Source organism: Barbatula barbatula, assembly GCF_947034865.1.
Source record: "Barbatula barbatula genome assembly, chromosome: 11".
NCBI classification, from domain to species: Eukaryota; Metazoa; Chordata; class Actinopteri; order Cypriniformes; family Nemacheilidae; genus Barbatula; species Barbatula barbatula.
The window spans coordinates 23,148,450-23,171,863 of record NC_136774.1 but is presented as its reverse complement, the minus strand read 5'-3'; the positions used below and the strand labels follow the sequence as shown (position 1 = coordinate 23,171,863).

At 37.7% G+C, this 23,414-nt stretch overlaps 5 protein-coding genes across 9 annotated transcripts in view; all 5 read left to right on the top strand.

The window, feature by feature from the left end:
- Window positions 1–87: 87 nt before the first annotated feature.
- LOC306900675 (4-galactosyl-N-acetylglucosaminide 3-alpha-L-fucosyltransferase 9-like) lies at window positions 88–4,405 on the top strand. 2 transcript variants are annotated; one of them, XM_079467864.1, is made up of 3 exons: window positions 88–226; window positions 2,737–2,825; window positions 2,987–4,405. In XM_079467864.1, exon 3 carries the CDS (start codon window positions 3,027–3,029, stop codon window positions 4,128–4,130), a length of 1,104 nt encoding a protein of 367 aa, XP_079323990.1. In that variant the 5' UTR covers window positions 88–226; window positions 2,737–2,825; window positions 2,987–3,026; the 3' UTR covers window positions 4,131–4,405. The 2 variants fall into 2 exon arrangements, with proteins under 2 accessions (XP_079323990.1, XP_079323991.1); XM_079467865.1 differs by lacking the exon at window positions 88–226 and adding an exon at window positions 978–1,225.
- A 5,237-nt stretch (window positions 4,406–9,642) lies between these two features.
- On the top strand, window positions 9,643–11,393 carry LOC306900670 (4-galactosyl-N-acetylglucosaminide 3-alpha-L-fucosyltransferase 9-like). Its single transcript, XM_079467855.1, has 2 exons — window positions 9,643–9,795; window positions 9,961–11,393. The coding sequence occupies exons 1-2, from the start codon at window positions 9,690–9,692 to the stop codon at window positions 11,061–11,063; spliced, it is 1,209 nt and encodes a 402-aa protein (XP_079323981.1). The 5' UTR covers window positions 9,643–9,689; the 3' UTR covers window positions 11,064–11,393.
- Window positions 11,394–12,193: 800 nt separating this feature from the next.
- LOC306900674 (4-galactosyl-N-acetylglucosaminide 3-alpha-L-fucosyltransferase 9-like) lies at window positions 12,194–14,361 on the top strand. The gene has a single exon (XM_079467863.1). The coding sequence runs from the start codon at window positions 12,928–12,930 to the stop codon at window positions 14,035–14,037; it is 1,110 nt and encodes a 369-aa protein (XP_079323989.1). The 5' UTR covers window positions 12,194–12,927; the 3' UTR covers window positions 14,038–14,361.
- A 706-nt stretch (window positions 14,362–15,067) lies between these two features.
- On the top strand, window positions 15,068–17,823 carry ctu1 (cytosolic thiouridylase subunit 1 homolog (S. pombe)). Of its 4 annotated transcripts, none has more exons than XM_079467860.1 (3): window positions 15,068–15,333; window positions 15,919–16,416; window positions 16,489–17,823. In XM_079467860.1, exons 2-3 carry the CDS (start codon window positions 15,921–15,923, stop codon window positions 17,022–17,024), a joined length of 1,032 nt encoding a protein of 343 aa, XP_079323986.1. In that variant the 5' UTR covers window positions 15,068–15,333; window positions 15,919–15,920; the 3' UTR covers window positions 17,025–17,823. The 4 variants fall into 4 exon arrangements, with proteins under 4 accessions (XP_079323986.1, XP_079323987.1, XP_079323988.1 ...); XM_079467861.1 differs by having other exon boundaries at window positions 15,068–15,281; window positions 16,489–17,671; XM_079467862.1 differs by having other exon boundaries at window positions 15,107–15,254; window positions 16,489–17,659.
- A 151-nt stretch (window positions 17,824–17,974) lies between these two features.
- pxnb (paxillin b) overlaps window positions 17,975–23,414 on the top strand; it is a 20,207-nt gene continuing 14,767 nt past the window's right edge. Inside the window, exon 1 of the mRNA XM_079467852.1 lies at window positions 17,975–18,188. Within this exon, the coding sequence (XP_079323978.1) occupies window positions 18,176–18,188 (13 nt within the window). The 5' untranslated portion in view covers window positions 17,975–18,175. The remainder of the gene's footprint in view (window positions 18,189–23,414) is intronic.

Below are 23,414 nucleotides of genomic sequence, written 5' to 3'. Positions count from 1 at the left end.
GGCATGAAATCATTAACCATCAATAATAAGGAAACAAGAGGCTAGGGACAGAGACGAGACCAGAGAGAATGCATGGCATGCCAAAATAGACAATGCCATGTCTCTCTCACACTACACATGTGAGTCTGTCTTGATCCTGCCACAAGACTAAGAAAAACATGGCCAAAAGAGGTTCAATCATGACAATTTTAGAACAGGTGTTGAATTTATGAACTCCTCACCAAAGGTAAAATGCAGTTTACTAATTTAAACTAAATTCTGCAACATATATCTTAGAATTAGAAGTGTTTTTTTCTATATTGTACTCAAAAAATCAATTTCTAATGTACCTAATAATTTGGATGTTTATAATCTTATATACTGTACGTTAATGTTTACCATTTCCTGATAAAAACACATCACGTGTGAAAACCTTATAGACATTGATAAAACATCTACAGTATGTTGTAACTGTGTTTTTTTTAAATGTGCAGAGCTGTATGTTAACTTTTTTCTACATAGCACTGGTGATACAGAGGATTGAAAGATTTGCAGCATAGCCAAAGGATAAATGAAAAATGTTTTTATGTCTATTTTTATGAATTATAATTTTATGAATTTATAAATTTTAAAATCTGTTTTAAATTCTGTGTTTTTTAAGATCTGCATTTTCCATGTTTTTATTATTCAATAGTAATATTGTCCCCAAACAAATACTGTAGCATACGATAGTATTTACTATATAATGTTTTGTAACCTGATTATAGTAAATATTAAAGTATACTATGGTGTTCACAACAGATAGTATATCAATTTACTACAAGACATTTACTACGTTGTGTTGAGAGACTGACTGGGGTTTGATCTTGACAACCTATTATCTCCAAGATAAATTTTAAATGCCAATGGGCTTGGCAAATGGCACACGCATACCAGTCTCCGCCCCCTGACTCACGTGCCTTATCCCCTGAAGTGACAGTCGAACTCGCCTGGGAAGCAGACGGGGTGGGGACAACATTCATAAGAATGTCACCGGCCGTGACAGCAACACTGTGATTGTCATGTTCTCAGAACATTCCGGATCAACGAAACCCGCCTCAGCATGCTTGCCAAGCATGTGATGCAGGTCTCATGACCGTTTGACTTGGGGATGAGTCCATCCCACCCAAGGAAACAGATAGAAGACGTGCTCGCAGCCGTGAGAAATTTGCTCTTTTAGGTCTGCAGCTCGCTGCCGAACACCCAGGTGAAGTCCGCTCAGAAGGGAGAAGCCCTTTGGCGTTTAAAATTTAGCTCGGATGATAGGTTATCATGATCAAACCCCAGTCAGTCTCTCAACACAACGTCGAGAGACCGAATGAAGGGGAACTACAAGTAGCAATTAAATGTTTCTTCTGGTGGTTCAAGTGAACCAGACGTTTATTTTGGCGGGTTGTCGAGAAGATGCTTGAGTTTCAGTGTGTAGCCTATATTACGATAGTTTCACTCGAAAAAGAAGAGAAAAGATGTGTGTGTTCATGTCCTCATACAGTGAGATGCATACAAATCCACAAGCATCAACGTGCGTAGTACGTTTAACTGTGCTCATTCTCTCAGACATGTAAAGTAAAACAGGCAAATTACATATTTGAGTCGCAGGAATGCACTTCAGCGACTACACATGATCTCGCAGGATTAAAATGTGACAAGATTTCTCATCAAGGTCTCGTGATATCATGATGGAGTTTGATGGTGAAATTAGTTTTGAAGTTGGCCTGCCATTTTTAAATCAAATTATAATTCATAAAAATAGACATAAAATGACATTCATGTAAGCTAAATTTAGTTACATTTTGCAATTGTCAGTTGAATAAAATATTTTTTTCATATTATTTATCAGCTTTGCTAAATATGACAAAATATGTCTGTAAAAGTAAATCTGCATTGTTTCTCCTTTTGATCTTTTATTTAAAAAATCTACAATAATCCAACATTTCATTAAAGTAAAACAATTTTGAGTGGGGGGAATATGACATTATGAAACAAAATTCTCTAATAAACCCTGGTTACGATTATTAGTAATAATTTTGAGTAAAAATCTCTTGGAGTATATTCTCATTGATGTTTACATTTTCTTAGCACACCAAGGTGACTAGAAAACTTATATTGTCCAATCATTCATCACAATGGATAAAACCAAAGAATTAAGTTCTGATCTGCAATACAGTTATTTTGTGCTACACAAAATTCAAAACGGCTTTAAGGAACCAGTTAAAACAATTAAAAATTCACGGTAATGATCTATGATAGCTGTAATGGACAGGAGTTGTTAAAAATATGCTAGTTTGGGAAACTGTTAAAAAAATCTTCTGCTTTCATGCATAACCAAACACCACCATATTAATCTGCCATACTGGAACTTCAAGCAGGACCCTGGTCTATGGCCATATGAAATGAAACATAGTTTTTTTGGCAGCAATAACCTCAAGATAGGTTTGGTGCACAAAGGGATAAAAAATTGCTTTCCTCAACGCAGACACGACACCAAAAAAGTCTATAGATGTTTATTGGACTGGATTTTCTTGTTCACATTACACCCTGGTTGCACCTGAATTGAAGTTGAGAGATAATGTGATGACATCACTAAGCATAATAAACAGTGATTGGTCGGAAGCATACATGGCTGATGGGAGGACCTTCAGGGATTTAGAATACAATCCGAATGCAGAAGTCAATGTTAAAGCATCTTTTGTACCTCTGTTGTTCCGTGTCATCTAGCGTGTCATCGCAGGCGAGGCGTACTGTCGTTACACGCTACACAGAGCTGGAAACTTCTGGTTCACAATAATGAAGAGCTTCTAAGAGAGGTGAGAGTTACATTAACTACATTACTACCTAATCTTATTGCTTATGAGTAAAAACCACTGAAGCCTATAGATGTTGTTTGTGATTCATGCATTTAACTGTGGTTACTTTCAAATCAGTTTGAATCACCTCACATGTCGTTTTTTATTTCTTGATAATACAGATCCAAAGTCTTCTTCAAATCAACCTGTTTAAAGATAAGAATGTCAAGCACTGTACTGGTCCGTCTGACTGGTATAGTGGCTATTGCTGCTCTCTTCTCTCTGATCTTCTTGTTTTTCTGGACTTCACCTCTGACCAACTGTCCACCTCAACAACCTCAATTCAAAGAACACTCAGATAGACACCATGAAGGGACCAACAACTCACTAACTGAAGAGACGGTGGAGAAACCTGTACTTTTGTTATGGGTCTGGCCTCAAAATTACAGATTTGATCTGAGTGACTGTAAAACCATTTACAATATTGACGGCTGTCACCTGACGGACGATAGAGCTCTCTACAGCAGTTCAGATGCTGTGCTAGTTTTTCACAGGGCTATTAACCAGGACCTGTCTGGCCTTCCACCATCTCCTCGTCCTCCGTTCCAAAAGTGGATCTGGCTTAATGTAGAATCGCCAACAAACACGCAGAAAATTCCAGGGATTGAAAACCTCTTTAATCTGACTCTCAGTTATAGAGAGGACGCTGACATTTCTGTGCGGTTGAGACTGACCAGCAACAAAACTCCAAATGAGAATTTTACAATTCCCAAAAAGGACAAACTGGTCTGTTGGATCGTAAGTAACAATTTCGACTGGACGGGTGTTGGCGCGAGGAACACTTACTACAATGAACTTAAAAAGCATGTCAATATACACATGTTTGGAAGCGCTTATGCTAAAAGACTAGCTTACGAAGACTATTATCCCACCATAGCAAGCTGCAAATTTTATCTGTCTTTTGAGAATTCCCTCCACAAGGACTACATCACTGAAAAGTTTAATGGACCCCTGTCAGCAGGTACTGTACCTGTGGTGCTGGGACCTCCCAGAAAGAACTATGAAAGGTTTGCACCGCGTGACTCCTTCATTCATGTGGACGACTTCACTGACGCAAAGTCACTGGCAGAATATCTGACGCAGCTGGACAGAGATGAAGATGCGTATCGCAGGTACTTTAACTGGAGGAGACATTTCTCAGCAAGACCTCATTTAATATTACAGAATCAAGAGTTTATTCTGGCGATTTGCACGGCCTGCGATCATGTAGGAAGACACAAGGAATATCAAGAAGCTCATGATATCTACGAATGGTTTTTTAACTAAAGTTAAAATCAGATTTTGGGGAATGAAAAAGTTACGTGAACTTTAAGAGGAAATATCCCTTGTTTTCTGTCGGGATGTCATATGCCTCGGGACTAAACAAAAACATTCACATTTTTGTAGCAGATTGTGTGTGTGCGTGCGTGCGTGTGTGTCTATGTGTGCGTTTACATTTGCATAGTTTATTATTTGACCAAAGTGTCTTTACCATGAAAAACATGCATGTTCATTATTCTTGGATATGTTATCTATTAATAAAAAGGGAGGAAGAAACACAACGTTACTAAAAGTCAGTTGATTAATGTGTATTAGGTGTGTCAGAGCATTGTTTATCAAAACCCTCAGAATAATCTCAATTCAACCATATCAACAGACCTTGATAAACTGGTTTGACAATGTTTTGTGAGACTGGATCTTAATTATTAACTTTTATGGCTCTTAAGCAGAGACATGAGTTTCCACATTGTAAAAAAATGGTGAGTAAAAGATTACAGAATATTCGTTTATTTGGGGTTGTTACAGTCTGAGTCAAGAAAGCAAAACCTACACAGAAGTGTAGTACAAAATATTAGATATATATTTATTTAAAGGTTCATTAAAGAAAAGCGCCAAAATATACACCAATATGTAACACAACTGAACAAAACATAAATCGAAAGAATATACAAAAGGAAAGGTCCAGGCCCCCTCGACAAGAGAAAACCCCTCTCCATTCACCAGGATCCAGTTCCTCTCAAATACCCAACTCCAGATCGGCATTGGGTGCACCCACTTTACCTGTAATACCCTTAACAGGGTGGTGTCACGGTTTCCCTCTGTCTCACCCTGTGTTTCCCCATGGACTTCAATACCCATGCTCCCGCACCTGTTAGTGTCTCTAATCCCCACACATGCCCGTCATCAGCCTCATCACCCATGGACTATATACTGTATACACAATCTGTTGCCTTCTTCATTGTCTGGTATTGTTTATGTTAATGTGTTTTTCTGGTCCTCTCTCCCTGTGAATCTAATAAAAGAGACCCTTTGGATTATATTCCATGGATTAATTTCCAGTGTTGTTTATGGAACAAGATATTTCTTGAAAATAAAGTAGAAGATGCAAAGACGGCCCAGGACAAACATTTTAGCCTTAAAGGGATAGTTGAGATCAAATTCTGTCATCATGTTTTATACCTTCATGTCTTTCAAAACCTATATATGTCTCTTTCTTCTGTGAAACACAAGATGATATCTGCATCATACAGTGAATGTCAATGAGGTGGGGTTCATTATTGTTTGGTTATGTTCTTCAAAATGTCTTCTTTTGTGTTCTGCAAGAAGAAAACAAAAAGTCATACAGGTCTGGAATGACATTTGAAACTAGATGTTTGAGTGAACCACTCCTTTGTGGTACAATACAGCAACTTCCTGTTACAGACACGACTTCTTTGCAAATCATGAAAAACATGAAAACAGATCAATAAAAATGCATCTAAATGATTCTGTAAATAAATTCCATTCAATTTTAATTATATAGCGATTTTCACAATGTGCATTGTTCCAGAGCAGCTTTACAGGGAAAATAGAAACCAAAAAACACAAAAAAGGTCAAACACAGCAAAGTACATGGTGTTTATATAACTTAAATTATTCTAGTAAATAATATCTAATAAATGCAGTTTCCCTGTGGTTTATTTAGCATATTTTGCATTAAGTAAATGCTTTGCTGATAAATGTTAACAGGTCCAGTTTTTCTATTTAGATTATCAGAACTATTTTACATACAAAATGTGTTTACAAGACCGGTTTGGGATCATCGGGATTAGATAATGCAAATGCGTGTTGTTGTTAAAGCTGTTGCATGTCAGCAGTGATGATGTCACTGAATGTTTGTATAATGATTGGTTGGCTTAACCAAATACCTTTTCTGCCAATAAAACAACTGAAAACATGCCTGTTCTGAATCCACATGACTAACCCCTAACTGTTCAAACAAATCTATTTGTTTCATAATTCTCTCCTCAGCCTTTATCCTACTGTAAACACGGCTCTGTAATCTACGGTTATTGTTTATAGTTTATGGACAATGCTCTTATTTGTAAGACGCTTTGCATAAAAGTCCCTATACACCTGTCAATATGTTGTGGATCATATTCTTTTAAAACTTTCTTTTGATGATGATAAAAGCTAAAAAGTTTTTCTTCGTTCTTTTAAAAATCAAACTATGTCAAGAAAAAGTTCACCTTGAACTCCTCTGTGTCATACAGCATTTTCTCTCCATGCGTCATGTTTAACTGAACTTCACCTCTAACCAACCGTCCATCACCATTAGGGCATGGCTGGTTTGTTTATATATCATGCTTCATTCACAATGAATATCCAACAGACTTTACATACTTTTACAGGCATAAAGACAATGTTTAAATAATGTAAAAAATTAAATGTAAATAAAAATGTACATTTTCATGTAGAGTAAACCCAAAAAGGCTTAAGTAAACAGGTATATTTGTTTGTAGTGGCCTTAGATGTAGGCTATTTAAACTTATTGGGAGGTTCTAGACTGAAAACATCTTGCACTGACACTACAATGCTTTTTAGTAAAGCATGTTTGTAAAAACGACTAAAGTTTTCTTGACTAAGATCTTGGCTTAAAGGAATAATCAACCTTCAGAATGAAAATTTCTGTCATTATTTAAACGCCCCTTGTCGATTCAAACCTGTATGACTCTTTCTTCTGCAGATCACAAAAGAAGATATTTTGAAAAATGTTGGTATCAGAAAACCATTGGTCCCCATAGACCACATTTTGTGTCCATACAACAGAAGTCCATGGGGATCAACGATTTTCTGGTACCAACATATTTCTAAATATCTTCTTTTGCAGAAGTGTGAAAATGACAAAGTGTGAGTAAATGATGACAGATTTCATTTTAAAGGTGAACTATTCCTTTAATGTAAACTAATGCTACTGTTTAGCGTGTTGACAATAGGTTCTCCTACTTATAAGTCGCTTTGGATAAAAACATCTGCGTAAATGTAATGTTACCCGCAACAAAAAGTTTGTGTTCTGCTCAGGCACGACTGGATCCAACTGCAGGTGCCATAAAGCCCCTCTAAAATATTGTAAGTACAAGTCTGTACAAGTATTCAAGATCACTTTATAGTCCCCTTTAAAACTCTTATTATAAAAACGGCGGCGTGCTACATTATTTAGTGCATTCTTCAGTTCATAGCAGCACTGGGTGGATTGAACGTCATAAGCAGAATACAAGGTGATATCTGCATCTTTGCCATTATTTGTTATAAATGCAGCTTACATAATATGATCCGGGAGCAATAAAAGACCCTTTCACATCCACTGTAAAACCTTTTGTCTGCGTTCACCCCCCGTCACACTGTCAACTAGTTGTTTACGTTACCTCTAGCAAAATAAAATCATTTCACACCAATGACGGCATATTTTACAAAACAAGCATGATGATGTTGTTGCGCACAGATATGTGTCATTCATTATAATGTGCTGTTTTATTTTTCTGCACCTAGTTATTGAGAGCTGATGGTAATTTTGAGAGCCCCGGAAAGACGACGGGCAGATAGAATAACTGTAGTTCAGCATGGTGCGGCTGCTAGGTTATTTATTGTCCTGAGTTCAGAAGACGAATACTTTTATTATTACATAATTACTGTGACATTTATCATGTGGATTTGTAGTTGTTGTCACTTTGAATTATAAATGTTGCAGATCGATCGATTAATTTAAATAACTTGTCTTTAATCTGCATATTCTTTCTGAATTATTTATTTTAGTAATGTAAACAGTATGTGGTGCTAAGAGAGTGGCTATGTACAGTATTATTTATTTATATATATTCTCATTGGAGACTGAGCCCCCCTAACATTGAAAACCTAGAATCGCCCCTGGCTGTGTAACAAGTCTCAAATTTGTTCATATGACATTGTTCCTCAAGGGGTCGGGAGAATTTCTTTTGTTTTGTGGTTTAATTCTAATGTTTTGTGGCTTTATTCCGTTGTGTTGTGGCTTTATTCCGTTGTGTTGTGGCTTTATTCCGTTGTGTTGTGGCTTTATTCCGTTGTGTTGTGGCTTTATTCCGTTCTGTTGTGGCTTTATTCCGTTGTGTTGTGGCTTTATTCCGTTGTGTTGTGGCTTTATTCCGTTGTGTTGTGGCTTTATTCCGTTCTGTTGTGGCTTTATTCCGTTGTGTTGTGGCTTTATTCCGTTGTGTTGTGGCTTTATTCCGTTGTGTTGTGGCTTTATTCCGTTCTGTTGTGGCTTTATTCCGTTGTGTTGTGGCTTTATTCCGTTGTGTTGTGGCTTTATTCCGTTCTGTTGTGGCTTTATTCCGTTGTGTTGTGGCTTTATTCCGTTGTGTTGTAGCTTGATTGCGTTGAATTTATATTTGCTTTTTAAATTTTGTTTTGCTGTGCACTAGTGGGCCACCGTAGCCTTGAGATCACATGTGTCATTAAAGTACCGCAAGGGCAAATGAGACCTTTTGTTTTAACAACAAAAATAATAATTTACAAACATTTGTGTATACAATGAAATACAACATATATATAATAAAGATTTGCACATTAGGGGGCTATTGTTAATTTACATGAAGATATTAAAGCATTTACAAATGTTAAATGTTTTAATTGCTTTTTGCTTTATAGAAAATCGGAGTGAATCCATATAAAGCTCAGTTTCTTTCTTGAATGAGGTAAAACAGGGTTTTTTACAGGAAAATTTACATTTGTGAACATACACTTTTGCCATTAAAAGAATAAAATAAATTATATAAACCTGACTGCTTGATTCTACTATTTTCCCAAAGACCAAATTTTCCAAAACAACATAAATTGGTCATCAATGTTTCTTGTGATAAGATTACTTACATTTTGCCAAAATGGTCTCAAAATGGGCAGTGCCAGAATAAGTGAACCACAGTTTCAGGGCAACTGTCACAAAAGGTGCAATTAACATCAATATCACTTTTAAACTTTATAAATCATGTTTTACAGGGTATATTCTATGTATTCATTTGAATGATACCTCCTTAACTTTGTTTGTAATTAAATACTGTTTAGGTATAAGCCAAACCTTTTTCCACATAATATCTTCTGCAAAACGATTCCAATAAGAGTAAAGGCAAAGTCACATAATTTCTTTGAAATAACTCTTTTATAGATCTGTTCTTTGCGTTAAGGGAAAAATAGACATTGCCTTCAACAACACGAGACCTAGGTCAGGCTGCGAAATCCTTGATGATGACATACTTTATTCTCATTGGCCAGAATATTCACGCGTACATGTGACGTGTTGCTGACACACTAGGTTACGATTATACTCACAAATTAGATTTTTGTATCACTTTTTATGTTTTTTGTCCTGATCTTAATGCAACAAATCGAACAACAACTCGAACAAGCTTACTGTCATTTCAGTCTCTGGAGTGGAGAAAAGAGTGTCACCATGGCACAAAACAAGCCTCACAAAAATCACAAGGGACACTCCCTGGGAACGGCCTTCACCAGCACAACATTCTGTTTTAACCATTACATTCAACGAATACATCCATGGTAATGATTTACTTTTACCTGTCCTCCCTGAAAGAAGGTTTATGGAGCATTAATAAACATCAGCGTGTACTTTGTACCTTGAATACACTTTTAAGCTGCAGTGGTAAGGAAAGCTTTTGTTGTTTCATACGGAGCTGTCTTGATGTTTCCCATAGGAAGTATCTTTTATTAATTTAGAAATTTCTAAAACCAATTTATATTTTATTGACATATTGACTTTTTTGGTTCATTTTCTCTAAATCATTGTGTTTTGATCATAAAATGTCAGGCGCATCTTCAGCTCTGGGTTGCAGCAGGATACTGACAATTGCTGGTGTCGTTTCTCTGAGCTTGTTTTTCTTTTTCTGGACTTCACCTCTCACCAACTGTCCACCTCACCTTCCTCAATTCAAAGAACACTCAGATAGACACCATGAAGGGACCAACAACTCACTAACTGAAGAGACGGTGGAGAAACCTGTACTTTTGTTATGGGTCTGGCCTGAAAATTACAGATTTGATCTGAGTGACTGTAAAACCATTTACAATATTGACGGCTGTCACCTGACGGACGATAGAGCTCTCTACAGCAGTTCAGACGCTGTGCTTGTTTTTCACAAGGCTATTCATTGGGACCTGTCTGGCCTTCCACCATCTCCTCGTCCTCCGTTCCAAAAGTGGATCTGGCTTAATGTAGAATCGCCAACAAACACGGGGAAAATTCCAGGGATTGAAAACCTCTTTAATCTGACTCTCAGTTATAGAGAGGACGCTGACATTTCTGTGCGGTTGAGACTGACCAGCAACAAAACTCCAAATGAGAATTTTACAATTCCCAAAAAGGACAAACTGGTCTGTTGGATCGTAAGTAACAATGCTGCCAGTACAGGTGTCGGCAAGAGGAACACTTACTACAATGAACTTAAAAAGCATGTCAATATACACATGTTTGGAAGTGCTTATGCCGGAAGACTAGCTTATGAAGACTATTATCCCACCATAGCAAGCTGCAAATTTTATCTGTCTTTTGAGAATTCCCTCCACAAGGACTACATCACTGAAAAGTTTAATGGACCCCTGTCAGCAGGTACTGTACCTGTGGTGCTGGGACCTCCCAGAAAGAACTATGAAAGGTTTGCACCACGTGACTCCTTCATTCATGTGGACGACTTCCCCGACGCAAAGTCACTGGCAGAATATCTGACGCAGCTGGACAGAGATGAAGATGCATATCGCAGGTACTTTAACTGGAGGAGACATTACTCAGCACAACCTCATTTAATATTACAGAATCAAGAGTTTGTTCTGGCGATTTGCACAGCCTGCGATCATGTAGGAAGACACAAGGAATATCAAGAAGCTCATGATATCTACGAATGGTTTTTTAACTAAAGTCACCTCAGGTTTGGAGTTTGGTTTTGCTGTTTGATGATGAGTCATGCTAACTGGTGTTATTATAACTGGTGTTGTTATTGAACAGACCAGATAAGACTTGCTCGAATTTCCAGTTCTTAAACTGTTATTATTGGTGCGTCCTATTTTATATGTTTATCTCATTCATTAACAGTCTGTTTTTTTAGATGCTTGTAAATATATTCACAAAATGAATGAACTAAATCTTATTTATGAGATTAGTTTTATTTTAAATGAATGTCCTTGTCTTACTTCTGTCATAATTTTCATGTAATTTCATACCTGTATAAATGACTTTATGACATTATGAAAAATGACTACCATCATTGACTACCATAGTAAGGTGCCCCAGAATTGTTTCATTTTGTGTTCAACAGAATTTCTACTACGGTTAGGGTTATTCCACTTATATTTCTTTGGGAATACATTTAAATTAATCGGTTGCTTTAAAGCACCTAAAATGGATATATTTTGTTAAACAATATATAGAAATATAGAATAAAATGATATGAAAAAACGTTAAAATCATTATAACACTGCTTAGAATAGGTCATACTGGGCTTAATAACACACTGCAGATGATAAGCAAGCACAACAGGGAAATTCACTTTTTGTAACCATAAAGAAACAGTTGAACATGTTATATTCCATTGTGAACAATACAATGATAATAGAATATAATTTTTCCAGTCATTAAAAAAGGTTAAACACCATGATATTTCATTACCAGGAATCTTAGGAAAAACAGGTGGTAATATATACTACAATATAATAAAGTTTGTAAAAGAAACAGGGTTAAGCAAAAGAATATAGGTTACATATGTTGACACAGTATTTACTTTTTCATGAATAATTGTATTGTCATATCTTATTATTATTAATAGTAGTAGCAGTATTATTATTATTATTATTATTGTTTTTTTTTAAGTTATCCATGTAATCCGTGTTCCACACTCCAGTCCAGTCGGTGGCGGTAATGCACTTTAAACTGGTTTGCCAACCGCCGATAAACCCTAAAGAAGAAGAAGAAGAAGTAGAAGAAGAAGAAGAAGTCAAGCGCTGTCAACCGCTTCCATTCCAGCAGGTGGCGGAAATGCAACATCAGTTGAGAGAAGAAGAGAAGAAGAGACACACAACACGCGCTAATGATAATGATCACGGTTAACCGGTTTAAGTCAGAAAAGTGGTTTTATTTTAATCCATCATCAAACTCTTCAGCTTCGTATGTGTGTTTTCTTATAACACGGCAGTAAGCGTTTTGTTTTTGATTAGACAGTTATAAACCGGAGGAAATATTTCCGGTTTGTATTATTTACATTCATTGATCTAACGTTCCCTGTAACGTTAGTTCAGTTTGCTGTCGTTGTGTGTTGTTGTATTCTTAAAATAATGTGAACACTTACGTTTATTTTTATAGGTAGTTGTTAGCTTACATAATTATTTTCGTTTCTGACCTAGTTTTTCACTCTGACGCACATGTATACCAAATGTCACCAAAGTATTCTAAAGTGATAGTTTAGAGGTGTAAAGCTCGATATATCGTGATAAAAAAATACGATTTGTATTGAACAAATCTAATTTTTTCTTTGGACGATGTGAGGTCTATTAAATGCTATTGGTTGAGCTGCCAACGTGTGATTTGGGTTTAAATAAAGACCTATAAAGTAATTTATAATTACTTTTTATTTTAATGTTACAATTCAGTTTAGTTTTTCGGTGCCAGACATATTCAATTATAATTGTTGTGCATACTGTATATATATGAACAAAAAATGTTCTTTGTGTTTTCGATGCGTTTACTTTCATTTTTGCTTTAAATGATGTGGTATTCTTTGATCATAAAATGTCAGGCGCATCTTCAGCTCTGGGTTGCAGCAGGATACTGACAATTGCTGGTGTCGTTTCTCTGAGCTTGTTTTTCTTTTTCTGGACTTCACCTCTGACCAACTGTCCACCTCACCTTCCTCAATTCAAAGAACACTCAGATAGACACCATGAAGGGACCAACAACTCACTAACTGAAGAAACGGTGGAGAAACCTGTACTTTTGTTATGGGTCTGGCCTGAAAATTACAGATTTGATCTGAGTGACTGTAAAACCATTTACAATATTGACGGCTGTCACCTGACGGACGATAGAGCTCTCTACAGCAGTTCAGACGCTGTGCTTATTTTTCACAAGGCTATTCATTGGGACCTGTCTGGCCTTCCACCATCTCCTCGTCCTCCGTTCCAAAAGTGGATCTGGCTTAATGTAGAATCGCCAACAAACACGGGGAAAATTCCAGGGATTGAAAACCTCTTTAATCTGACTCTCAGTTATAGAGAGGACGCTGACATTTCTGTGCGGTTGAGACTGACCAGCAACAAAACTCCAAATGAGAATTTTACAATTCCCAAAAAGGACAAACTGGTCTGTTGGATCGTAAGTAACAATGCTGCCAGAACAGGTGTCGGCAAGAGGAACACTTACTACAATGAACTTAAAAAGTACATCACTGTGCACATGTTTGGAAGCGCTTATGCCGGAAGACTAGCTTATGAAGACTATTATCCCACCATAGCAAGCTGCAAATTTTATCTGTCTTTTGAGAATTCCCTCCACAAGGACTACATCACTGAAAAGTTTAATGGACCCCTGTCAGCAGGTACTGTACCTGTGGTGCTGGGACCTCCCAGAAAGAACTATGAAAGGTTTGCACCACGTGACTCCTTCATTCATGTGGACGACTTCCCCGACGCAAAGTCACTGGCAGAATATCTGACGCAGCTGGACAGAGATGAAGATGCATATCGCAGGTACTTTAACTGGAGGAGACATTACTCAGCACAACCTCATTTAATATTACAGAATCAAGAGTTTGTTCTGGCGATTTGCACGGCCTGCGATCATGTAGGAAGACACAAGGAATATCAAGAAGCTCATGATATCTACGAATGGTTTTTTAACTAAAGTCACCTCAGGTTTGGAGTTTGGTTTTGCTGTTTGATGATGAGTCATGCTAACTGGTGTTATTATAACTGGTGTTGTTATTGAACAGACCAGTTAAGACTTGCTCGAATTTCCAGTTCTTAAACTGTTATTATTGGTGCGTCCTATTTTATATGTTTATCTCATTCATTAACAGTCTGTTTTTTTAAATGCTTGTAAATATATTCACAAAATAAATGAACTAAATCTTATTTATGAGATTAGTTTTATTTTAAATGAATGTCCTTGTCTTACTTCTGTCATAATTTTCATGTAATTTCATACCTGTATAAATGACTTTATGACATTATGAAAAATGACTACCATCATTGACTACCATAGTAAGGTGCCCCAGAATTGTTTCCTACTACGGTTAGGGTTATTCCACTTATATTTCTTTGGGAATACATTTAAATTAATCGGTTGCTTTAAAGCACCTAAAATGGATATATTTTGTTAAACAATATATAGAAATATAGAATAAAATGATATGAAAAAACGTTAAAATCATTATAACACTGCTTAGAATAGTTCATACTGGGCTTAATAACACACTGCAGATGATAAGCAAGCACAACAGGGAAATTCACTATTTGTAACCATAAAGAAACAGTTGAACATGTTATATTCCATTGTGAACAATACAATTATAATAGAATATAATTTTTCCAGTCATTAAAAAAGGTTAAACACCATGATATTACATTACCAGGAATCTTGGGAAAACAGGTGATAATATATACGACAATATAATAAAGTTTGTAAAAGAAACAGGGTTAAGCAAAAGAATATAGGTTACATATGTTGACACAGTATTTACTTTTTCATGAATAATTGTATTGTCATATCTTATTATTATTAATAGTAGTAGCAGTATTATTATTATTCTTGTTTTTTTTTTTAAGTTATCCATGTAATCCGTGTTCCACACTCCAGTCCAGTCGGTGGCGGTAATGCACTTTAAACTGGTTTGCCAACCGCCGATAAACCCTAAAGAAGAAGAAGAAGAAGTAGAAGAAGAAGAAGAAGTCAAGCGCTGTCAACCGCTTCCATTCCAGCAGGTGGCGGAAATGCAACATCAGCTGAGAGAAGAAGAGAAGAAGAGACACACAACACGCGCTAATGATAATGATCACGGTTAACCGGTTTAAGTCAGAAAAGTGGTTTTATTTTAATCCATCATCAAACTCTTCAGCTTCGTATGTGTGTTTTCTTATAACACGGCAGTAAGCGTTTTGTTTTTGATTAGACAGTTATAAACCGGAGGAAATATTTCCGGTTTGTATTATTTACATTCATTGATCTAACGTTCCCTGTAACGTTAGTTCAGTTTGCTGTCGTTGTGTGTTGTTGTATTCTTAAAATAATGTGAACACTTACGTTTATTTTTAATAAATATAGGTAGTTGTTAGCTTACATAATTATTTTCGTTTCTGACCTAGTTTTTCACTCTGACGCACATGTATACCAAATGTCACCAAAGTATTCTAAAGTGATAGTTTAGAGGTGTAAAGCTCGATATATCGTGATAAAAAATACGATTTGTATTGAACAAATCTAGTTTTTTCTTTTGACGATGTGAGGTCTATTAAATGCTATTGGTTGAGCTGCCAACGTGTCATTTGGGTTTAAATAAAGACCTATAAAGTAATTTATAATTACTTTTTATTTTAATGTTACAATTCAGTTTAGTTTTTCGGTGCCAGACATATTCAATTATAATTGTTGTGCATACTGTATATATATGAACAAAAAATGTTCTTTGTGTTTTGGATGCGTTTACTTTCATGTTTCCTTTAAAAGATGTGGTATTCTTTGCATCACATCGTAAGCTGAATGCTGACCATCAGAATCTCTCTGCAGACATGCCTGTCCAGTGCAGTCATTGTTCACAAAAACGCGCAGTTCTCAAGCGGCCCAAGACGGGACACTCTCTCTGTAAGGACTGCTTCTTCTGGGCTTTTGAGGAGGAGATCCATCAAACCATCTTGTCTGCAGGCCTGTTCAATCGTGGGGAGACTGTGGCCATAGGGGCCTCTGGTGGGAAGGACTCTACTGTTTTGGCCCACGTGATGAAAGTCTTGAATGAGCGCTATGATTATGGGCTGAACCTTCTGCTGCTGTCCGTGGATGAGGGCATCACCGGTTACAGAGACGATTCGCTGGAAACGGTGAAGAGAAACCAGCAGCAGTATGATCTGCCGCTGAAGATCGTGTCTTATGAGGAGCTGTACGGCTGGACCATGGACGCCATTGTGAAGCAGGTGGGATTGAAAAATAACTGCACTTTCTGTGGTGTTTTCCGTCGACAGGCGCTGGACCGGGGAGCCATGATGCTAAAAGTAGACAAGATATGCACAGGTGATCTCCTATCTAATGGTTCAGTATCTTGTTCTCTTTTCTTAACTAATAATTGTTTCTTTTATTGAGCAGGTCACAATGCAGACGACGTGGCGGAGACGGTTCTCATGAACGTTTTGCGCGGGGACATTGCACGTCTTCGTCGCTGCACAGCCATTAGCACGGCCAGCGAGGGAGAGGGTGCCATCCCGCGCTGCAAGCCCCTTAAATACGCCTACGAGAAAGAGATCGTCCTCTATGCCTATTTCAAGAAGCTTGACTACTTTTCCACAGAATGCATCTACTCACCAAATGCGTACCGAGGTCATGCTCGGGCCTTCCTCAAAGACCTGGAGTCCATCAGGCCCAGCTCCATTATAGACGTGATCCACTCAGGAGAGACTCTCTCCATAAAGGAGGGTGTGAAGATGCCGGTCCAGGGAACGTGTTCACGCTGCGGGTATATCTCGAGTCAGGCTTTGTGCAAGTCCTGTGTTCTGTTGGAGGGCCTGAATCGAGGGTTACCCAAGCTGGGCATCGGAAAACATCACCGTCTGCATGGAAAGATTCTTGCTCAGGAGCCTTTGACAGAGCAGGAACAAATTAAACTAAAAGCTGTGGATTTTTGACACAAGATTACTTTTAAGTATGACACATAACTAAACACAAATGTAGTTTTAAAGATGTCCTGGTTTATTTTATGAGAGCATTTTGTTTTATTAAAGTTTGGGTAAGTTTAACACAACTGAATGTCACATTTCAAGCTTTAATTCCTTTAATCAGAAACACGAGCTGTTCATATCTGAACACTTTTCTTATTGAAACGACATTATAACAAAGTTTTTAACCATCAATTTAAATTCTTTTTTGGAAGATGTTTTGTTTCACATTAAACTGTACATATTAGAGAATAAAACGAATGTGGAAAGGAGTGTTTTAATGTACTTCAACTTGTGACCTGATGTGGTATAAGCATTTGTTAAATTCACAAAGTTATATGTTGGCCATAAAGTCATAAGATATCATTTGCAATTGTGTTGTGTTTGCCAGGAAGACTTCTCTGCAGGAGGTCATGCACAAGGGCACAATGAATCCCAAATGCTTATGAATGATTTTTTTGTGAAGCTTGAACCTGCAGACTTTGGCTTGTTTATTCCTTCAATGTAGTTCTGTCTAATCCCAATTCATGTTCAGACAGACAAATAAATAAATTATACATCTAGGGGTGAAATTACGTCTGACTTAATATTAAAAGATTTAGAACCCCTGCCCCCAGAAATTTAATGTGAAGATTATCATTAGAAAGTTCCAATACTGTTTGTTTTGGCCTTATTTTACATCCACAAAACAAGAATAATCCAAAAAGAAATGGAATGGGGATTTTACAATGTAGTAAAACCAGAAATTTACATTTCTGTAACTGTACTCAATTATTAATACATTTAGTTTATTCGATAAAATGTGTCTTTCTATTGCTCTTCGACAGGTTGACCAATTGATTTCAAATGCTTAAGATTATTTTAATTAAAACAAATTGTGCCGTGATCATTTTTATTTCACAGTGCTGCTCTCGTCAAACGCCAGAGGTCGCTGCAGTAGAGTCAGAAGTGGTCAGAGTTGCGTGATGTATACAGGGGGTCTCTGACTCTGTTCTGCTCCAGTCCAGCCGCCTACAAACAGCAGGACAACTTCAGCTCAAACTTGTCTTCTAATAACGACCCCTTAACATCGTTCTCCAGATCAGGATTGAGGATTAAAGCCCCGCTGGACGCTCGGGATCATGGATGATCTAGGTAAAGACGCACATGCCAACATTTGTGTTGCGTTGAGGGACCAATATAACGGAGAAATCAAAACGAAAAGGGGAGAGAGGCTAACTACAGTAGCCAATGAGCTAACGCGGAGAATCAGACACAAAGTAACACTTTGAAAGTCTGATATTAAAAACTCGCGTCACTGTGATACAATGGAACGATTCACACTTTACGTTTGGGTGTTACATTGAAACATTTTTTGAGACAACTCTGACTTTATAAAGTGTTATTCAAACGGTAACACCTAAGGTAGAATCCGTATAGAGTTTATTTGGCAAAGCACATCTCGTCCCTTTAAAAACGAGGGTGCGTCTGGGAAAGTTTGGTTTTCTCTGTTGCTTTTAATGAAGTTTGTGTCACATTTGTTCCCGTCGATACAATCAGCATTGGTTATCCTCAGAGACTGATCCCAGAGCTGTCAGGTTACACATGCAACATGTGGCCCGTAAATGTTATCCTAAATATGATGTTTAGAGAACAGTTTGTCGATTTGTTGCTTTCGATCCACTCATAAAAGATTTCAGCTGTGACTGTTGCGTTTATTGATTCGGTGTGTGGTGTCTCTTTAAACATTTTGATCCGGTTAATCTCGTATGATTTGATGCACGTAATATTTCAGAACATCCTCCTGAATTCCAGCGCTCAGAGTGCGCGTGCGTGCGTAAGGGCGTGTCCACTGAGATGAAGGCCGCCCGCATCCTCCCTACATTGAATCTGTGATCTGAAGAACCATCAAATGAGCATATTGTTTTTGCATTCTTCAAGTTTATCTACATTGCAAAACTATTTTGGTATTTCTCATTCTAAAGTCTCTGCCATTTTAGAGACTGTTTATCAAATGCTGGCCTTAAATCCAGATACACCTCTCCTCAGTCTCTATGATTTGAGCTGAAATCACTAAATTAAGTTTGTTGGAATCATTAAACCCAACTACGAGCAATAGTTATAATAAAGCTTGTTAACTTCCATTAATGAGATGAAACCCTATCTGACGTCTCGGGTCAGTCGGGAGCACAGATTTGGGGGCGGTGGTCCCGTGCTGGCGTCTGCGTGGCAGCGTTTTTAACAAACAGCGTGTGGTGGGCAGGAGAAAGAGGTGATTGTGTTCAGATCTGAAACCCAGCTGCGTGAGTGTCGCAGAGAACGACTGTGTTTGGAGATGATGGTTCTGTCCTAAAACAGTTCACATTTAGAGAGGGGGAGGAAACTGACTCACTCGGGGGTCAAAGGGTGAATGAGAGCAGTTTTTCCAACCAGCTGTTCAGACTGGAATTCTTTATTAGATCTGTTAGAGGCGATAAGTGTTTTGGATTAAGAATGAAGCTGTTGTGAAGGAAAACGCTTTACTTAAACTACAGCTTTATTGTGGTAAATGTCTCATGTCTTTTGCAGAACACAAATGTGTTCAGACTTTTTGTGCCGCTGTATGATTTAGGATCTGATTGGTGTTTGTGATCAATCCACCATTGCAAGTCTTTACTAAATTGAAGACCCCAACACGGGTCCCCTGAGCATGGAAGGTATAAGTCTTCATTAAAAAGTCTAACTTTAAAATCTATGCTTTAATGTATCCTTCTTACATTTGTAAACTTTGGTCTGTTAATAAGAATAATTTATGCAGTTATTTATTTGAATTATTTAAATAAGCTGTTTCATGTCTATCCTTTAATCAATTCAAATCAAGGTTGATGTAGGATATGGAAAGTTATTAAATATTTTAGTAAGTTTTTGGACAGAGTAATATTTACACTACACTATTGCTGGAAAAACAAGCTGTGTTCTCGCACAGCAGAGGGATAACAGAAGCTAGACACCAACGTTAATAGCGCTTGCGATATGGATATTTCTCTTAAACAACTGCATCAAATCGCTTAAGAAGACCTTTGTTAAGACCACATGTGTTGAGCAGTTCTTTGATCGATGGATGCACTTTTTGAAGCTTCAAAAAATTGCCTCCCATTCTAACGCTTGGAAGAAAAACCATACTTGGAATCATTACTTTCAAGAAGAAAACCATATTCAGTCTTGAGTGTGAGTAAAACATGGGGACATTTTGTTTTGCCTCTGAAATATCCCTTTAATTTTGCTCCTCATCTGGGCCTCAGTGGTAGGGTGATGGAGGTTGTAAAATACAGAATTGTGCATTTAACGAATGTGGATTCGGTCCTTTCAGCTCCAGTCTTGTGAAACACAAGCTGCTTTATCAGACATCAAATGCTTTCACACTTCTAATGAGCAAAGTAACGAAACACAGACAGCCGTCTGAGGCTTATGCAGAGGTGACAAATAGCAAAAGAGACCTAATGAATGAAGCACTGTCATCCTCTTTATGTTAACCAGCTGTGACAAGCAACAGGATGTGTTGTGCATCGCTCGGTTTCTATTTCTGACGTGTTACCCTGACACATCAAAACTTCACCGAGTCCAAGTTGATGTTTCCTCAACAACCTGCTGTCGCTGTCAAAGCTGCATTTTGTTATTGATAAGATATTAAAACGCAGCATGAGTGGATTCAGTTTATTTGTATTGAAATCCCCCACGGTCAAGTCACAGTGTGGTGGTGGAGCTCAACACAAAGCCACTTCCTGCCGCTGCCGTTTCCTCAGGAAGTGAGGTGAGACCCTGGGTCTGAGGGCAGGGCAGTCAGGTTTTTGCTGGCTTTTCCATAAATATAATCAACAGGATTTTTGTACAAATGTATATGAAGTGTTCAGGTTCTGTTTGGTTTTTTTTAACACCTCCATATTTACTATCATTTGATGTTGAAAGAGCATCTGCTTGCTCATCACTAAAACATGCTTTCAAGCATCAAGTCTCGTGGGTCTCGACTGTGATGTTGATCATATTCCAGCTTCTAAGCAGCTTTACAAGCATGATTTTTACATGATAGAACAGTGTAAATGAATTAATTTGACATTTTAACAGAACAAACTACGTTGTTTTATGAATCCTATCAGTTTATACATAATAATAGTTTAAAAAAGTCCATGTTTAAAAATCCCCCACCCCTTTGTCTACATAAAAAACGAAATCTTTTTAAAATGACTTGTTCGCTGATTTGGTAAGAAGAACAGCAGTTCTGATTCCGATCAGCGTTCAGGATTTGCCGCTACAAATCAGACACACGCTTTGAACAAAGACGTTTTATGTGCTGCGTTAAAGAGACATGCAGAGTTTTGAAAGATGACCTCACTAATGTTACCAGCTTTAATCTTATGACTCAAGATTCGGTAATTTCCTGAATATTAGCCTGTCTGTTCTCAATCATGATGTTGAGAGGTGGGCGTGCGCTGAAGGGGCCGTCAAAGCGAGACTTTGCCATGTGTTTGCCTGCTGTTATGAGGTGATTTAGATGTAAGCGCTCGGACGTTTCTCTGCCGTAGCGTGTCTGACGGCCAATTCTTTCTCTGTTTCCCTTCACATCTTTCTCAAGCGCCCTCCCTGCTCCCCCTCTCTTCCCTTGGCAGGGCGTCTGGCCCGAGACACAGCGCTGATTGTTTTGCTGATGGCCTTGGATGTTCCCGAACTCATAGTTACAACAAAATTTTTCCCACATGAGTGAATTGGGGAGATGCTCTCCAAAGAAGCTGTGTGTGTAAAATGTTCCAATGAACAAATACAGTAGTGTATGCAAGAGTGTGGCCTTGTTTTTATATCCCGGTGGGGACCTAAACCTGAATGCACACCGACTCATGGGGACTTGTGTTACCGTGGGGACCAAAATTGATGTCTCCATGGGCAAAAAAGCTTATAAATCGTACAGAACAATATATTTTTTATAAATCTGAAAATGCACAAAAGTTTTCTATGATCTTTTGGTTTATGGGATAAAATATACAGTTTGTACAGTATAAAAATCATTAGGCCTATGCCACGGAGGTATTAAACCAGACGCGTGTGTGTCCGCAAAAGGTCCATATCCTACATGAAAAAATACTGTAGTATACTTTAGTCTAAATGATAGTATTTTATTTTATTCTACGGTAGCCTATATTGTAGTATAGTAAGTAGCAGTAGTAACTCATAACCATGGTAAATTGACAGACTCTACTATAATATTAACTGTAGTGAATTTCATTTGTGCACTATAGTATAAACTATGGTATTTTCATGTGGGTATTCAATATTGTTTTTCAATTTCCAATGACTGAGGTGTCTGTGCTCGGCACAGATCTTTTCTTGGTTTAACTCATTAAACTCAGACACAAGGTCGGCCAGGGTTTTTCTAAATAACCAATCAGATTTGAACTCTGTGCACGTGTGATTCCATTGGATGTTCTCACTGATGTATACACATAGGTGTCTAGAATAGCCGCGGGACCCCCGGACTGCCTGGCTTCAAGTCCCAACGGGAAGAACTTTTATTTTGGGTCCTGAGTGTCAGCTTTCTTTAGGGGTGGGGTCGGCATGAAATTTCTCCGTCAATCATCTCTTCTTATAAACGGGTCGCTCTCCTCCACAGACAGCTAGAGTCTGTATTGTTATCTGGTGGCGGTGTTGTAAGTATATCTGCCTTTTCTTTCTCTTTATTCTCCAGTCTTGCAGTTCTCCTGTAAACCCCTCCTCCCGTCTCTCTGTTATAAATATCAGGGTTTGATGGTATAGAGTTTCTTCCGGGGAGGTCGACAGGCAGAGATTGGCCTCCTGTCACCACAGCTCACTGACCACAACGCAACAGCTTTGATTTTCAGAATAATCATTGGACGCAGTTGTCATGCCTTGATTGGATTTCTTCTTTCAAAGGGCTTGTCGCAATGCATTGTGGCATATATGTAATGCTGCTTATGAGGTCTTAACCACAACAAGTTATTTTAGGAGAATGCACCATCTGCGATACTGTCTGCGTAGTCCACTTGGTTGTGTATATATTAAAGGGACAAATGTAAATTCTGTCATCACTTACTCGCCTTTGAGTTCAGCTCTCGAGACTAACATTTGAGAGAGGTGGCACCAGACCCTCATTTGGTAGCACCAGACTCAGGGGTGAAACTAAAACTACATCTATACGTGTTTAATGCATTAATAAATTAATTTAAAATTCATACAAATCATTATTGTTTATACATAAACTTACACACATAAACATGACCATATTTAAAGCATATATTTTCCAAATACATTATTATATGCTACTTTTTCCCTTTATTGCAAACAACTCATATAAGGAGTACACAGTTCCTTTGATATCATTGAATGTTTTTGGGG

Excerpts from the sequence above, each read along its gene's own strand:
- LOC306900675 (XM_079467864.1), top strand. The coding sequence starts at position 3,027 with ATGTCAAGCACTGTACTGGTCCGTCTGACTGGTATAGTGGCTATTGCT.
- ctu1 (XM_079467859.1), top strand. The coding sequence starts at position 15,843 with ATGTTTCCTTTAAAAGATGTGGTATTCTTTGCATCACATCGTAAGCTG. Across the intron at positions 16,417-16,488 it reads AGTAGACAAGATATGCACAG|GTCACAATGCAGACGACGTG; the intron begins GTGATCTCCTAT and ends TTTATTGAGCAG.
- LOC306900674 (XM_079467863.1), top strand. The coding sequence starts at position 12,928 with ATGTCAGGCGCATCTTCAGCTCTGGGTTGCAGCAGGATACTGACAATT.
- LOC306900670 (XM_079467855.1), top strand. The coding sequence starts at position 9,690 with ATGGTAATGATTTACTTTTACCTGTCCTCCCTGAAAGAAGGTTTATGG. Across the intron at positions 9,796-9,960 it reads TACACTTTTAAGCTGCAGTG|GCGCATCTTCAGCTCTGGGT; the intron begins GTAAGGAAAGCT and ends ATAAAATGTCAG.